Raw genomic sequence first — 17,672 nt, 5'->3', positions numbered from 1 at the left:
TAGGCAAGAATTAGTTATCCTTAGGGTTGATCACAGTCTCATGGACCAAAGAGTCAAGCATCTAGAATATACTTCTCACCAAGGCAATGAGGAAGGAACCTCATTACAGAACCCTTCTGATGAAGAAATAGATGATACAGTTAACCCTACTGCAGATATGGAACCAGAACCATCCAATGGATCGTTCTTGCAAACCATAAGTAGAATTAGCTTTCAGAAATGGCATTCCAAAGTCAGGATTGTCATTAGCAAGGATTTTCAATTTGAGGTAGTTGCCTTAATAGATTCAGGTGCTGACCTCAACTGCATTCAAGAAGGAATTATTCCCTCTAAATACTTCCGGAAAACCAAAGAAAGGTTAATTTCCGCAAGTGGAGGAAAAATGCAGATTGAATTCAAAATCCCAAAAGCACATGTATGCCAAGTTAATGCGTGTTTTAAAACCACCTTTGTTCTTGTCAAAAATATGACAGATAGGGTCATCTTAGGAAACCCATTCATGTGTCTGTTATATCCTTTTGTCACAGATAGTGAAGGAATCACTACCCATCATTTTGGCCAAACCAGTCAAGTTTAAGTTTCTTAGGAACCCAGAACCTAAAGACATCAAAAGTCTCCAAGAGGTTTCTATCTCCAAGACCCTTAACCTTATCAAAGCCAAAACCTAACACCTTAGGTACCTTGGTAATGAACTAAGCTACAAAAGAATTGATGAGCATTTAGCTTGCAAGAGTTACCAAACAGACATTAGAAAGTTTGAAGAAAAACTTAAGCAAGAAGTCTGCTCTGATCTTCCCACAGCCTTTTGGCATAGGAAACAGCACGAAGTTGTTCTACCTTATGTCAAAGATTTCCATGAAAAGAACATCCCTACCAAAGCCAGACCTATCCAAATGAGCCAAGAACTCATGGATACTTGCAAGGCAGAAATAGAGGATCTTCTTAAGAAAGGGATTATTAGAAACTCTAGATCACCATGGTCTTGTCCAGCCTTTTATGTCCAGAAAAACGCTGAGATAGAAAGAGGTATCCCTAGGCTTGTCATCAATTACAAGCCCCTTAACAAAGTCTTAGAATGGATAAGAAAGACTTAGTTAATAGGCTCAGTAAAGCAGTGGTTTTCAGTAAGTTTGACATGAAGAGTGGTTTTTGGCAGATACAAATTAGAGAGTCTGATAGGTACAAGACAGCCTTTACCACACCCTTTGGCCATTACAAATGGAATGTAATGCCCTTTGGTCTTAAGAATGCACCTTCTGAATTCCAAAACATCATGAATGAGATCTTCAATCCATTCTCCAGTCATACCATAGTGTATATTGATGATGTACTCATTTTCTCAGAATCCCTAGACAAACATTGGAAACATCTTAGAACATTCTTCCAAACCATCAAAAGAAATGGTCTTGTTGTAGTGCAAGAATTTTTTTTTTTTGTTTTTTGTTTTAGGAAAGTAGTGCAAGAAAATTAAGATACCCTTCTATGTAAGAATTCCATTGAAGGGTCCAATGACTACATAATAGAAAAAATAAATTTCTTTCACTCCTTATACTTCTTCTCTTGGACTAGGCAAGATTGATTCAAAGTTCTCATGTGAGAACAAAAAATTTTATTATCAGAGAGTTGGCACCCAACTAACTCTTTATTATTTTCATTTATTTCATACATAAGATCTAATATTCAGTTACAATTAAAGAAATAAAATTGTAACATGGTGAAAAATAAAAAGTGTTAGTAAAAATATCCTAGCAAGAAAGATTATCACCAGGTGCAACACCAAATTGAGTACAGTACTGTTGGTAATACTGGATTCGAGACTGAACTTTACCAGGTTCTTTACCATCACATTCAACAGGACCATTAATAGCTCGAATTGTTGCTCCAAAACCTTGGCTTACAGATTGGTGAACATTGGTCATCCAATACCATAAGGCAGTCTTAAATGAGATATTCGCATCATTGGCAACAGTTTCAGGAGAGCCTAGCCCATCAAACTGATTTGCATTTCCAGCTGCTCCATAATTGTAATTCCAGGTTAGTTGAAGTGGTCCACGACCATAGTATCGTTTGCTAGGATTACATGGATAGTCAGTCCTGGTTGTGTCACAATAGTTTTCCGTTGTTGGAACATCTCTTTCTTCTATATAGCATAAACCTGTCCAAACAACAACATTTTGCTTCAACTCTCAGGGATAAGTCCTTGCAAATAATATGTTTGCCTTTGGAAAGTCCAAAAAGGTAAAAAATTTGGGTTTTCTTTTTTGGATTTGGTTTACTTCCAGTACTTTTTAAAGTAGAGATGTCTATTTATTTTAAATATACAATAATAAGTGGTAGTGAGTTTTAATCTTTATATTTTATTTAATTGGTGGATGATATGACAGTTTCTCATTAAAATAAAATGAAATTCTAATTTAAAAAATACTGGAGGTAAGTCAAATCTTTCTTTTTTTTTAGCTATATTTTTAAGTCAAACTTATAAATTTCCTCATTTTTATTTACTTTAATTTCTTTTTGATGAAATTATTTATATTACCTTCAGAAAATAAAAAATCAATAAAAGCCATCTAATCGCACTATTATTATATAATTGTTACTTTTTTTTTTTTGAGAAAAAAAAAATATAATTGTAACTTAAATACATGACTACAACGCACAAATATGCATGTCTATGATTTTATATGTATAGTCATACGTACATACCATTCTATTGTGAAAACTATATAAATATCTGTTATAAAGCTATTGTTTGTTTAAGATAATTTATTTTTATTGCCTTATTTTGCTTAAAATGTTTATTAATTATGGTAAAAATACGGTTCTACATAATATAAAGTAAAGCTCCCAAAAAAAAAAAAAAAAAAAATTGTATCTTCATCTTAATTATTTTCATTTTCAAGCTTCGGAAAACCAATGCTGCCTTTTTATTCTCTGTTGAGGCTTATTAAACTAAATTGTAATTTGATAAATCGCATTAATTAAACAACATATATATAACATTTATTGTCTTATTTTTCTGATAGAATATATCATTTATAGTCTGTAACAAAATAAATTAATAGGAGGAATTATTATCTATAGAATAGGCTACAACCATAATTGCTTATTAGTATTATATATGTTTCTATATAATTGTATAATAACAAAGTTAGAGAGGGGATCAAGAACTTACTTCCAGTCTCATGTGTGACATGGGCAAAGAAAGCTGCAATCTCACGTTTACCATCATCACTAGAGCCAGACTTGGCAAATTGATTATAAGAATTAAGAGCATCAAGAAATGCTGCTCTTGTGTAAAAACTCTTTCCAGGGCAATCTCCTTGGGCCTGGTTAAGTATCCCATTGAAAAAGCTTTCAGTCACAATATCAGGGACTGAAACATCATTGGTAGTTGTTGTACAAGGTCCTGATTTGCACCCCTCGCCACAGTATTCAGCAGTAGTGCCACAAAAGTCATATTGGCTGCAACATTCGTTTGCAGCACAATTACAAGCACCCTTCACATTTGCTGCTAGGATTCCAACTATAACGAGAGTTAGCAGACCCTTTTGTAAGCAAAGAGCAACCATTTTCTTAATGAGGTTTGAGGAATATATAAAATGTGTGAGATGAAGCATTAGGTTGTGATAGGTATTTATAATGCAACATAAGGTGAGAAATATCTATTTCTTTCATGAAGAAATTTCTTTGATCTTCTAGAAAAGTAAAAGGCGTGTGAGTTTAAGGTCAAGGTCTTTGTCGACATTGACTTGTCGAAAGCATAGCTAGTTTTTCTTCTTATATACCGTCAATAAGATAACGCGTTAATAATGGGCCAAACACCAGTGCCAGCCAGCCATCTTAAAATTTTGGGCAAATAAATTAGACTGCTTTGGCCTGAGGTTTATTGAAGAAGAAATTTTGTGTTCACAACATTTTTACAACAAATTTAATAGAATAAATTTAGTTTTTTCACATTCATGTTTAATTGGAAAGATGAAAAAGTGGAGAGATAGAAAATTTATTTATTTGGTTGAGAAGAAGAATAAAATGATGTAAAATGAAGTTACTATAAATTTATAATTACGTCTTCATTAAATAAAACAAAAAAGTAACACATATTTTTAGCAAAAAAATTATATTGTGTATGTGCAAGTGGATGAAAAAATAAAAAAAATGGTAAACAAAGCAACTAGACAATGAAAAAAAAAAGATTTGTTCTCAAATCATAAGCATCTTTGAAATAGTTGCATATGTACTTTGAGACTCTTCTTGAGCTTCTTGAAGTGGTCATGTCACAAATTTTTATTTTTCCTTTTCTAAGCTCATCCTCTTCCAATTTTCAACCAAAAGACGTAATTTTTTTGACAACTGCTTCTATTTTTCATTTCCAAAAATTTTAAGAATGAAAAAAAAAAAAAAAATTCATGGGTAGGCATGCAGGAGAAAATAATAATAAAAGAAATTTCTAACAACGAAAACAGAAATTTATTTGGATTAATAGCAGCATACAATTTTTTCTTTTGGTTGTGGATTGCGTTCCCGCTCATGATCAGATCCCACCCCATTTCCTTTCTCTTTTCTGAATTATGATCATTCTGCATCTTTTAGATGCTCTCTTTTCTTTTCTTTTTTTCTTTTATATTATTTAAATTTTAGTTTAGCATTTTCATATTCAAGTTATTGGGCCAGAAAAAAGGGGTAACAAGGAAGGGCCTAAATCCAAGTGAGGCCCAAAAGCACTGTATCATAAGGGAAAAGCCCAAATCATTGGCACACATAATTAGTAGTTATTTTAAATTGACCTGAAGGCACGTAACTAGCACGAGAAGGCTAACAGGAGCAATGACATGATATAATTATCCAAGAAAAACGTTGGAATTAGAATGTGGAAACCTCAGTGAGTTACAAAGAGGTTATTTGATCCTTGCAAACGTGGGACACATGGCCTAAAAAAACTCATCAAATAAAGACATGTAGCATAATAATTAACTAGCCTTGGGCATGCACGTGAGCGAGTACTCAGAAACTCTTTTAATTTTTTGGTAAAAACTAATCATTTGGGTTTATTATAATTTGAGATTACTACATTTTCCAATCATGAAAAGAAAACCTAGGTGTGTGATGAAAGTGGCAAAAATTGGAAAAAACGTTCAGCAGAATCATACTTTTAACAGTAAACTAATGCCTATGCTACTTGGATCTAAACACACAAACAAATCAGAATCTGGTCCAACAAATGAGTAAAGAAAAAGCAAAAGAAAAAAGAAAAAAAAAAAGGGTAGGAAAATAAATGACCCACCAATTAAATCAGAGCACACATCTCATAATAAATACTTGAAACTACCATTTTTTTTTTCTTTTACAGTAAAAGAGTCATTTTTTTTTTTTATTGATTTTTTTGTTTTTTGTTTTTTTTTTTTTTTTTTTTGTTAAGGAAAGGGTCTAGATGTGCATCCACGTTTTTTTTTTTTTTTTTTTTTTTTTTTAACAAGATAAAATTCTACTCTAACCTAATCTAAGTGTATATGTGTGTGAAGCTCCCTCCTGGAGACTTGAACCTCGGCCTTTACCCCCCACACCCCACAAGCATTTATACTTGTGGAGTGACCATCGCACCAAGGGTGTGCAGTGGTACGTTTTTTTTTTTTCTTTTTAGTGGTGTTGTGTTGTTGTTCTTTTATTTATGACAGTTATCAAGTTGTATTTAATCCTAAAATCAATCCTAAAATTTAGCCATGTACTACACAAACATAACAAAAAGTTAAAAAGAGCTTATATTAATAAAATTCACATACATCACACACATATACACTTAGATTATGTTAGAGTAGAATTTCTATCTTATATAAAAAAATTAGCAACTACCATTTTTTTTTTCCTTTTAAGGTAAAAGGCTCAATTTTAATCCTAAAATGTAGTGTTTTATGCTTCCGCTGCATAATACAATACCACTATAAAATCTCTCACTCAATTACCAATAGTTTAAGAACAACCATATTATGAAAAAATATAAGATTCTTTAAAGATTTACATATCTCTAGTCTAAATAGCTCTTTAAATTCCTTTCAATATGAACAAAAGTTCCAAGGCCCATTCGTTTAGATTAACCCCAATAACTGATTTTCCATCAATCATTAATTTCAACAAAATTCCAATGCCTAATTAGTCTCCAAAAATTACAACAAGGGAAATCCACAATTTTGAGATTCACCATAGACCATTGAATGCTAACATCCATTTAATTCTATACCTCAAAATTAAGTAGTGCATCCAAAGTTCCAATCCTTCCTAAGTTCAAAACTAATTTACAACATATTCATATATCACTATATCTTTTCTTCCTCAAGTATTGTAAGAAAAAGAAATTTCAAAATCTCCATAAATAGTCTATTGAGCATTGATATAAGGGTCTATCATCGAACGCCTATCTTAATCATAAATTATCTTCACAAATAAGTAATATTTATTCACCTTTAACCTCTAGATGATACTTGGGCTGGAACTCATTGAAGAGATGGGTTCTTTATAATTACATTGCCTATTATGAAAACAAGTCTCTAAGTATACATCGGCTAGAAGGGAATAGTCCATGAAGTATCTCAAACCCCCCCCCCCCTTTTTTTTACTAGCAAATACTATTTCCCAGCAGTCTAGAACTTAGAGTACAATGCAACTTTATATTATTAACCACTTGTCGATATAAAACAAAGGTACCTCAATGAACTATAATTCAACTTGTAATAGCCTTTCAAAATAAACTCTCTTGCCATCCCAACTCCTTCAATATCCAATCAAAAATATGGATCACTAGTCCAATTCAATACTACCATGTACTTGTGTTCTATCCACCTCATTTTCTATTGAGCCAATCCATTAACTCTTATCAGTTAAATTCAAAGAATTACATTTTTGGCATCAAAACTTATTCCCTAGGATATTAAACAATCCTCCAAGTCCATAGAAAGACAAATTAGGACCTCAAACTTCTAAGTAACAAAACATGTCTCAAAAACATTTAGGGACTACCTCACACATAAGTTAGGCTATGGTAACCCATGTAGGTCAACGCTAACAAGAACAATGATCCAAAAGAAGGTCGGTCCTTAACATTAGAATCCAAAGAAGTCCATCGATATATTGCTGAATTTTTTAAACACCCTCAGAATTTATATAATAACATATTATATAATGTGAACTACAACAACCACAATTTAATTTTCCCTTCACACTATGAACTTTCTATTAATTTCCTAACTCCATATAAACTAAAATCAAGGAAGCATAGCTCTAACATCAAAACTTAACCCCTAAATAGAGTTCTGCAATTTCCAATTCCCTAAAAGTGCTCCAAATTTTGAATAGGGCATATAGTAAACTATCATTCAATAATTAAACCTATGAGAATCTCCTACAGATCAAACTAACCTTAGGTAGGTCGACTATATTAGGCAAAGCTATCAAATGAGTTTCCAAAAGATCAGTCACAAAACAACCGTAATATTTCCTTTGCTTGTTCTTTTCTCACTCACTTTTCCTTTTAATAAGAAGAAGATGTTTTAATAACCAATCTAATCAATTACAAATTTTTCAAGAATAAAATACACCCACTTAATACTAGTATAAGATCATAGAAGTATATCAATTAAAATCCTCCTTTTTTGTATTTATAAGCCCCGTATGCATAACCACATAGACATAATATCAAATCCTTCAAATATGACCTAACAAATCATCATATGATGGAACCTCCCTTACACTTCTCATCAAGTCATCAAAACAACACTATCTATGACCTAATAACCTTCATAAACAATGATAAATCCATAATCCCTAGTGCACCAACTTTATTCCAAATCAAATTCTAGTATAGAGTCTGCAAGATCATAACCTAAGCTTTGATACCATTAAAATTGTCACACCCTGAACTCAACTATAGAGATAGGCACGTGACAACCGCTGCACGCTTATAAAGTAAGCACCCTACAAGTGTGCAAGGCTTTCTTAGCAACTAAAATTTATCCTCAAAAATTAAAATCAAATAAATCCAAAGTACCTCAACAATTTCTTTATGAATAGATCTCCAATATTTTAATAGGAACAAAATCCAAACCTCATGTACATAATGCCAATTGTCCAAAAAAAATATAAAACTATTAGAAGACCATCCAATCCCAAAATCACTAAGCTTCTTTTCCTCCTCATAACACAACGTCAAAACTCTCAAAACTTGGTATTCTTCACAATCTGAAACTGGAGGGGAAAAAGGGGGTGAGTTGACAACTCAATAAGTAACCAAATTCCTAAAAAGTTGTATCAAGCAATAGATCTGTAAAGTATAAGATGTAATATGCGTTTTCAAAAATTATAATATACTATGTGTTATCAAAATAACTGAAGAAGTTTCATAGTCTTAAAATAATAAGTTGCACATAGGTCACATACTTTAATCTTATAAATATATCAAAAGCTATAACTTACAATAGGTTCCAAAAACACATAAGCAGTTTTAGTGACTCAAAATAGACCAAATACTCAAATATTTCCAAAATCACATATGTAGTTTTAAGGACTCAAAATAGTTAGATATTCAAACGTAATTCATATTCTTTACAATCTTATGACTATAGTCACGCTATATCCCCATGACTGGGCATCAGAGTATCAATGAATAACCCACATTGGCTGGGTATCAAAATACCAATGAATAACCCCCATTAGTTTGGGTATCAGAGTACCAATGAATAACCCACATTGGTTTGGGTATCAAAATACCAATAAATAACCCCTATTGGCTGGGTATCAGAGTACCAATGAATAACCCCCATTGGTTTGGGTATCAGAGTACCAATGAATAACCCCCATTGGTTTGGGTATCAGAATCAATTCATAGTCAAATTGTCCATAATCAGATATATGAAATCATAGTTTCTAACAAAAATATATCTTATTCAAATACGTATATATATAATCATATATTCAATATTCAAATATATTTGTGATATTTCTATATTCTTACTTTAAATCAATATAGGAAAAAAAAAACAATTAAATAAAATAATTCTTATATTCAATGCTCATATGTATTTGTGAAAATTCCTTATTCTTTACTTTGAATCAATATAGCTAAAAACAATTAAATAAGATACATCATATATTCAGTAATCAGATATATTTGTGATAATTCTTTACTTGAAATCATTGATACAATAGAAATAAAATTGTAACATCTGTAAACAATTTTCAGTAGTTAAAATACGCATAATAAAACCAATTAGGATAAGGTTACTTATCTAAACTAGGTCACTACAAAAAAAAACTTCTCCCTAACACTTTCTCTAAAATCCTTAGATATCACCTAAACAATTTACAAGCACCATTTACTCAAAAATTAAATAATTTAAGAAAAATTATAAAAGATCCCAGCCAAAAGGGAAACTACTAAAATATCCATCAACTGTCTACTGTTATCTCACACCAAAAATTCTACATATTCATAACATATATTTCATTTACTTCATACTGTAATAATTCCCTAGGAATAAAGCCTATATAATATGCTATACCCATAGCCATAAATGGTCAAAAGTCAATTTGAAAAGGACACCTAGATCTATCTTCTATACATGTGTTCTCTCTCTTTTCTTTTCTTTTTTTTTTTTTTTTTTTTTTTTTTGGGTCAAAAACTTCAAGTCCACACCATGATTTTTCCTATTCACCAAATCCAAAATTCGGTGCAAGGACTCTAGAAACTTGTGCAAAACTGGATTCACCATGCCTCACCTTGTGCAACTTCTATCTACACTTACACGCATGACACAACAGTGGGCATAGGAAACAAAATCACAATACCGAGGTAGAAAAATCTGCAAGTACGTCCAATTTACAAAAAAAGAAATCTAAACTTTTATACGTTTGCATAATTATAACTCTTGAATATTTAAATAGTATCACTATTGGCCAGAATACTCATATAAAAAAAATACTTTAATTTTAAATAAAACTTAGATTTGACAAGAAGAGATTCTTAGGCTCTTACCTCTATTGTGCAGTCAAGCTTTCTCTACTTGAGTAATTTGGGTAGTCACCTCTCTCAAAACTTAATAAGCTTATATATAGTTAGGGTTTCAACCTTATTTTCTAAAAACTCCCTTATAAGTATAAATTATAAAATTGGCTCCACAAAAAATCACTAAATACCCCTCCTTTTAAATCTTTTTTTTTTTTTTCTAGGTATTACAATACCACATCGCACCGCACATATAACCGCAAAAATAAGGTGGGTGCAGTTAATGTTTTGGCTAAATAGTATCGCAAAGTACGTTGCTAAAAATGACCAAAAACCGCACTGCACCGCATCATGAACACCCCTACCCAGGCGCTTATCTATGAAATTAGATAATCACTTCAAGCTAACACTAGTTGCCAGAAGATTTATCTCAAATAACTTGCAAGCATCAATAAAAGACTTAAAATTTTCAAACACAAGTACATGTTTATTGGCATTTAGGGTTAACGGACCAGCAGATGAACACCAAAACTCACAGCATAGAATATGCTCAAAAAACATGTAATTATAAAGAAAGAAAGGAAAGGAAAGCATGAAATTTCAGCTTATGAGCCATTTAAATATGGTGATGATAGCCACCAATCTTTACATTTTCTAACCATTTAGTTAGGTTCCAAGCATAATCCCATCACCCACTTCCTCATTTCCTAGCTACAGCCACTAGTGGCAACCTCTTATTTTGATATTCAACACCATGGCCCAATGAGCTACTACCATGTAAGTGCCCCAATAAATTTCCAACAAAAGGCGAAAAAATACCATTTTTGTCCCTATATTTTGGGATCCCTCTCAATTTATTCCTCACTTTTTCCCAACAGTCAATTGAGTTCCTGTAATTTTTAACTTGTTGTTAAGTTAATTTCTAAGACTCTATGTCATCATCTTAGTTAAAAATAACTTGATTGCAAGTTAAAAATAATAATGACCAAATTATTTGCTGGGAAAAACTGAAGACCAAATTAAAAATGACTTCAAAATATAAGGACCAAAATAATAATTTCGACAAACCAATATTAATATAGGCTTTAAGTACATGGAGGCAAGTGGCTAAATGATGAAGGTCAACTAGATGTATTCAATCACACAAAAGTTAGTTAAATTTGGAGAGAGAGAGAGAGAGAGAGCCATGGTTCCTAAAATGTGAAAAAGAAGCCCCTCTTGTATGAGGAAAAAAAAAGAGAGAGAGAGAGAGAAAAGCATAGAAACCTATGTTAATTATGTTGGCAATGTGGTTCGAACAAAGCGCAGGTTCATTAAAGTGTGACCTTTCAAACTGTTTTTTCCATGTTTTCATTGGGCCTTAAAATTAACTAGAAACTGCATGAGCCAGTATCTATTTTCAATTTCCTTTGCATTTTGGGTCTGTTTGGTTGGCTAGTTTTAGTGTTTTTGATATACGTGTGAGTAAAAAAGTGTGTTAAAATGTGTGAAAGGTTGTTTAAAATGTGAAAATGTTGGTTAGAACTAACCAACCAAATAGGCCTTTGAAAACAATTTTTATTTTACGTTTTTTTGGCATGACCTTTCAATTTCCTTTCACCGAGTCATTTTCAAAAACAAACTATCTAATTCTATCCACTTTATATTTTGGTTGATTTTTTTTTTTAAGGATGAAAGCATATGTGATTGTGAGTTATATATATATATATATATATATGGGCTATTTTTGCCTTTTCCTTTTGTGATTTGGGAACTTTTGTGTGCTTATTTTAGTGCCCTTGAATATTATTACTATTTTGTTTTTTCGTTTCTTGTATTTTTGGCATGACCTTTCAAAGGGTTGTGAATATTAAACCAATGGAGGAAATAAATTATTTTATTTCACCAATCCATGACCTGTTCCAAATTGCACACTTATAGTTAAACAAGAAATTTTCAAATTCTAATCAATTGAATTACAGACTTATAATTATGCATGACCTTTTCCTAAAGCAAAAGACATTAAAATATACCAAAACTTTCACTATCTCCCAACCTATCTTCGATGTTTGGCCATAGGATCTTTTTAAAATAGAATTTAAAATTTTATGGTGTATAACTTGGAGTTTTCTTACAACTCTTACATGATTAATTAAAAATTTTAAGGCTATATATTATGGTTTCATACTATAATTCCAAAGATTGTACAAGAGCGAGCAAGGTTAAAGATAAAATGGTTATGAAACTACTTAATGTGATGATAATGGTGTCAATCATTGTTCAAATCGTCGTGCTGGCCAACAACTCTTCCTTTTCTAGTCTTTCTTCCTATCATCCCCCCTCTCCAGCCCCCTTTCTGCTTCCCCCTTCTCTTTGGTCTGAAACGTCACAAAATGATGCGAAAAATAAGAAGAAAAATTCCCAAGTTAAAAAATTTGACCCTTTATTAGAGTTGGCAAGAAAAATACGAAAACTATGCAATAGGAAGTGCAAAAAGAAACTTAAAGGAGCTGAGCTTGGCATGTCCTTTGCTTTTCCTAATATATATATTAATAGGTAAAGTTGAGAGAAAATCCAATCAAGTTTCAAATTGAATTTCAATTGTTATCTAATTTTGCGTTACATGTCCTATTTAAGTTTTTTTTAATTTTGTTCTAGGTGAGTTAATGAGGTGCAAAAGACAAAAGGGTTTAATATAAATAAATCATCAAAAACTCAATAAACAAAAAAAGAAAAAAAGAAAGAGTAAAATTATAATTTGAATCCATATATGTGTATAATTGTAATTTTTTAAAAATGTTCCATGCATGCATATGCACGAGTTATATACTAATTGTTATAATAAATGCCTCGATGAAGAAATGCATAGAATATCTGAAAATAATATTCTAGAAAAATTGATGAATGTAAAATGAAAATGCTATTAATTTCGTAAGGTACATTATCCTTCATAATTTTGACATAATTTGTGATGGATTTTAGTTTTCGTTAGTTTTAGTTCTTTCGGCATAATTTTGATTTAGGGTTAGTTTATTCCTTTCCTAAGTATGACTAATGAATATTAGTGAGGTTGATCTTTGAATCAAAGGGGGATGGATGTCCTGCAACAATACGTTTTTGTACCATAACTTTGAACCTAATCTAGTAAGGATTACTCAGATTTTTGCACATAAGGTTTCAGTTGATTCTTTGACTTTGACCGAGTGTTGACTACTCTCAACCCTAACCTTATAAATTTGTGGTGTGTTCCTTAGTGATTGAGTTAGGGATAGAGTTACGACTTGGAGATAAGGGGGGGAGTGGGATGGTTTTGTTATTGGTTACTTGTGGCATTTCCGCTCTTGCTTAGCCACTGAGGGTTTTTTGTTGTTGTTGTTGTTGTCTTTGATAATGCTTGCTTCTATTGCTGTGTAAAGACAAAATTATTTAATTTGTTTAAAAATTTTTAAAGGTTCAAGTTGTTTGTTTTGGGAAAAAATGGTGAGTTAGACTTAATTTGTTTTAGTTTTGCTATTGGTAATTTTTTTTTTTGTTGGATTAGTTTTTTTGGGTTGTATGTTTTATTTTAAATTTTAGATCTATAAAAAATTTTAATGACCTATAAGAGGAGAAAAATGCTAGAACTATAAATTTTTTTATAATTTCTTTTATAAATTGCTAATGTGGTGAGTGATTATTGATAATTAAAAAATTGATACAAATGGTAGGCCTAGATATGCAAACTAGTAAGAATATACTACCTCAATAATAATTTTTAAAAATATTGTAAAAAGAGTTTATGACTGTAGCATTATTCTTAAAATGATCAATAATATTGTTAAGGGTGGCAAAGTGCAATTTTAGTGAACAAAATTGATAAAATTAGTCCCTTTATTTATATACACACACATACACTAATATTTAAAATTAAAAAAAAAAAAATCAACTAACCCATTTAATTTAGTTTTTGGTAGCAATTACATAAGAAAATGCATCAATGGTCAATTATTCTCTTAAACATTTCCAACCCATCTTTGAAAATGTATGGAGGGTCTACTAAAAAAATGATTTATTTCTTTAGGTACAATTTAATGCAATTCATGTGGTCACTCCTTTTCCTCCTCCTCCTCATCATCATTATGACCCTCCCCACTTACACATCCACCATCATGGTGTACTATGATCTACAAACACCTCCATAAACTCCCCCATATAGATCACCTCCAAGGACATAACCAACGTTTGCTTTTATCGCACAATCTGCTTCTTCCCAATCTCCTTCCGTTATCCTTGTATTGCCAAGTTCAAGAACCAACTCCGCTATGATCTTAATGTCTGCTTCCACCTCATTGGCCTTTATAGGTCTTCTCATTTCACTTACATAGTAATTTGGGATTAAATACTTTAAATTTAAGTCCATCCAAATAATTTATTTTATGTTACATTTTACAATACATTTTATAAATAAATAAGTAAATAAACTAATATATGAAGACATTAACACCACCACATGTCTTGGGATTGAATTTATTTGTCTTTTAAAAAAAGTATATACATGCAGAAAGTAAAATTTTACAAAATATTTATTTGCATGCCTTTTCTTTTATTAATCTCACGAACGAACATGATTTTTATAAGTATTATTAATTTTCTCTTATGTACAAAATGTTTTTGAAGCTGGTGTTTGTTAGAAGAAAAACATTCATGTCAACTAACCTCATTCACTACATAAGTGTCAAATAACATAATGTACCTTGTCATTGCTTGCTACTGAAGTGCCAGAGGCAATCGCTTGTGTTAGTGAGCTGATCTGAACCTATCGTCATATCCTTTCACAATCGAACAAAAAAACAAAAACATGATAGATGTGTGTGCTTGCAAAGGTGATCCCTTCAATAACACACCATGAATGGAAAACAAATCATAGTGATTAAAGATAAATCATTCTATACTAAAAGTGTGACTTATTAAATGCCACAATATATAATCACAGGATTATCAGCATCTAAAACCACGTCTACCTAATGAAAAAATCGCATCAACCAAACTCCCTCTGCAATGTTGCTATAAGCACAATATATTTTGTGTCCTTAGTAGATAGAGCTATGCATGAATGCTTTTTACTACTCCAGCAAATTTCCCCTTTACAAGGAAAAAAAAAAAAAGCATATCCTATCATGGATTTATACTTGTCTAGATCATTACCCCAATCTGCATCACTATAGCCGACAAAGTGTAGTTTCTACCCAGGTAAAAGAGTGAGTAATTCACCATTCCACAGAGATGTTAGAGAATTCTCGACTGCTTTTGTTTCAACAAGTCTAGAATTTGATTGGAATATATTGAATAAGCCAACTACATAACATATATTTGGCCCAGTTCACATCATGGTGTACACCACTCCACCCACAATACTAGAATATGGAACTCGAACCATCTCGTCTTTCTTCATAGGCTTTAGGACACATTTTTAAGCTTAAGGCCTCACTTTTTAAAGCGTTAGGAATTTTCCTAATGTTAACCTGTTAAGCCAAACCAAGAATTCTGTTTGAATAATCTCTAAATATTTTAACTCTAAGAATATATTATTCTTCACACATGCCCTTCATTTCAAATGTAGAGGAAAATCAACCTTTAGTGACACTGATCACTTCTTTGTCATTTCCCATCAACAAAATATGGTCTACATACAAAGATAATATTATAAAACTCTTTTTGAACTGTTTCACATACCCACAATGGTCTTCTTCAATCATCATGAATATATTCAAGAATTTGGCTCGGTGGAATCTTAGGTTTTATTGCCTAGAGGATTATTTTAAACTAATTAAAGATAATTTAAACTTGCAATTTTTTTTTTCTTCTCTTTGCCCTCAAAATCAATTAGTTCATCCATATTTATTTCCTTGTTTAGTTTTCCACTAAGAAATGTTGTTTGAACATCCATTTGGAATAATTCTAAATCTAAATATGCGACAATGTAAGAATTAGACAAATCTAGGCAAACCTTACTCCATGGGAGAACATTTTCTTGTAAACAATACCTTCCTTTCGGGTATTGCATTTCGCAAAAAGGCATGCTTTATACATTTCTTTTGATCCATCCACCTTAGTCTTGGTTTACTAAATTTGGATTGCTAAACTTGGATTAAAAATATGTGATTCAAACTAGTCATTCTTCGCCTAATCATGAAAATTACATAATTTGTGGTTTTTGTGATGAAAATGTTATTAATGTGATTGTGGTACTTGTTTTAGATGACACTACAAGAAAGTTTGCTATTTTCAATGGTTGAAACCATCGAAAAAAGTATTAGAAACCATCGAAAAAAGTATTTTCAACGATTTAAGTGACTGTTGAGAACAGTCACTGAAAACTATGTCGAAATTATTTTTCTACAGCTTATGTGACTGTCGAAAAATGTGATTCACCTTTATCAACAATTATTAAACGTCAAAATATTATTAAAAACTATTGAAACATATGTTATCTTGAGATAAATTTCAACAGTTTGAAACCGTTGAAATAAGTATTTTTTTTAAATAAATAAATAAACAAATTTGGATGCAGCCCTTCACTTGATCAAAATTTAATAACTTGATTCAAAATATCAACATAAACACAATTGTGCAATTCCAAATTAAACTCCATTCTTATATAAAAACTAAAGAACCAGTCTAATTTTCAAGTATTCAAATAGTTCCAAGTTTTCAAAATGGCTAATAAAAAGAAAAAAAAAATTGAAAACCATTGTGCTTCATCAATTATCCTCAAGTAATAGATATATGGAGAAGTGCCACTTTCCAACAAGAAGGTCAGGCCCATGACAAAAGCTAGTATCATTGAAAAAAAGATGATGTATCCTTTCTTCATGTGCTTCACCGTAGAGGACACCCCATCCCTCCTTCCATATTTCCTTACTCCATAAAACACATACATCCACTCCAACAAGTGCATATCCACCCAATTTGCTCCAAGTTTCATTGTAGATATTACACCATTGTGTGCATCAAGGACAACCTGTAAACCACATAAAATTGGGTAAGACTTAAGTAAGGAGCTACCTAAATTTTATTAACTATGTGGATCAAAAGGTCACGGCCCAAAGGTAACAAATTGAAATTAAGAGTATAGACAGACCAAACACCAATAATACATGCTTTTTGATAGAGATATCCAACACAATTTAAGGATGATTCTTTCATGGACCAATCTATTTACAATTCTAGTATCATCTTCAAATTCAACAGCAATTGAATAAATTTATGAATGATAAATGATTAAGAAACTAACCTGATTGCGAAAGTTAGGAAGAACTATCAGGTTGAGCTGGCTCAAATGGCTTATCCTAGTTCAATAGAATCTGAAATAAAGCTTCAAATTAAATTGTACTAAATAATTATTTTGTAGCCCCTAATTAATTCACACCAAACAAGTAAGGTGTACGAAATTAAGATAAGCCAAAGGCAATACAAAAAGAAGATATTAATCAAGCTCAGTACACAACACAATAAACCTCCACAATTTACTGTTTATTGTTTAACTACCATAATAGATAAAGCTTCACACAAAATGAGCAAGTCACTTAATATACATAACACAATAGATCAGACTTCACACCCAATGAGCAAGATAGTGGGGCAAAAGAATAAGTGCACTACAAATATTGATAAATGAAGTCAAATTGGCTCAATAAAATACCAAGGTTTCAGGAGAATAATTTAT

General features: G+C 31.5%; 1 protein-coding gene across 1 annotated transcript; it reads right to left on the bottom strand.

The window, feature by feature from the left end:
• Positions 1–1,575: 1,575 nt before the first annotated feature.
• LOC126701478 (endochitinase EP3-like) lies at positions 1,576–3,598 on the bottom strand. Its single transcript, XM_050399596.1, has 2 exons — positions 3,173–3,598; positions 1,576–2,155 (listed from the first exon to the last, which is right to left on the bottom strand). Exons 1-2 carry the CDS (start codon positions 3,567–3,569, stop codon positions 1,746–1,748), a joined length of 807 nt encoding a protein of 268 aa, XP_050255553.1. The 5' UTR covers positions 3,570–3,598; the 3' UTR covers positions 1,576–1,745.
• Between the last annotated feature and the right edge of the window lie 14,074 nt (positions 3,599–17,672).

This window comes from Quercus robur, chromosome 10 (assembly GCF_932294415.1).
Source record: "Quercus robur chromosome 10, dhQueRobu3.1, whole genome shotgun sequence".
Taxonomy (NCBI): Eukaryota; Viridiplantae; Streptophyta; class Magnoliopsida; order Fagales; family Fagaceae; genus Quercus; species Quercus robur.
Note: the sequence above shows the minus strand (reverse complement) of the source record. Positions and strands in the feature narration are given on the sequence as shown.

Excerpts from the sequence above, each read along its gene's own strand:
- LOC126701478 (XM_050399596.1), bottom strand. The coding sequence starts at position 3,569 with ATGGTTGCTCTTTGCTTACAAAAGGGTCTGCTAACTCTCGTTATAGTT. Across the intron at positions 2,156-3,172 it reads TGTCACACATGAGACTGGAA|GTTTATGCTATATAGAAGAA; the intron begins GTAAGTTCTTGA and ends TTGTTTGGACAG.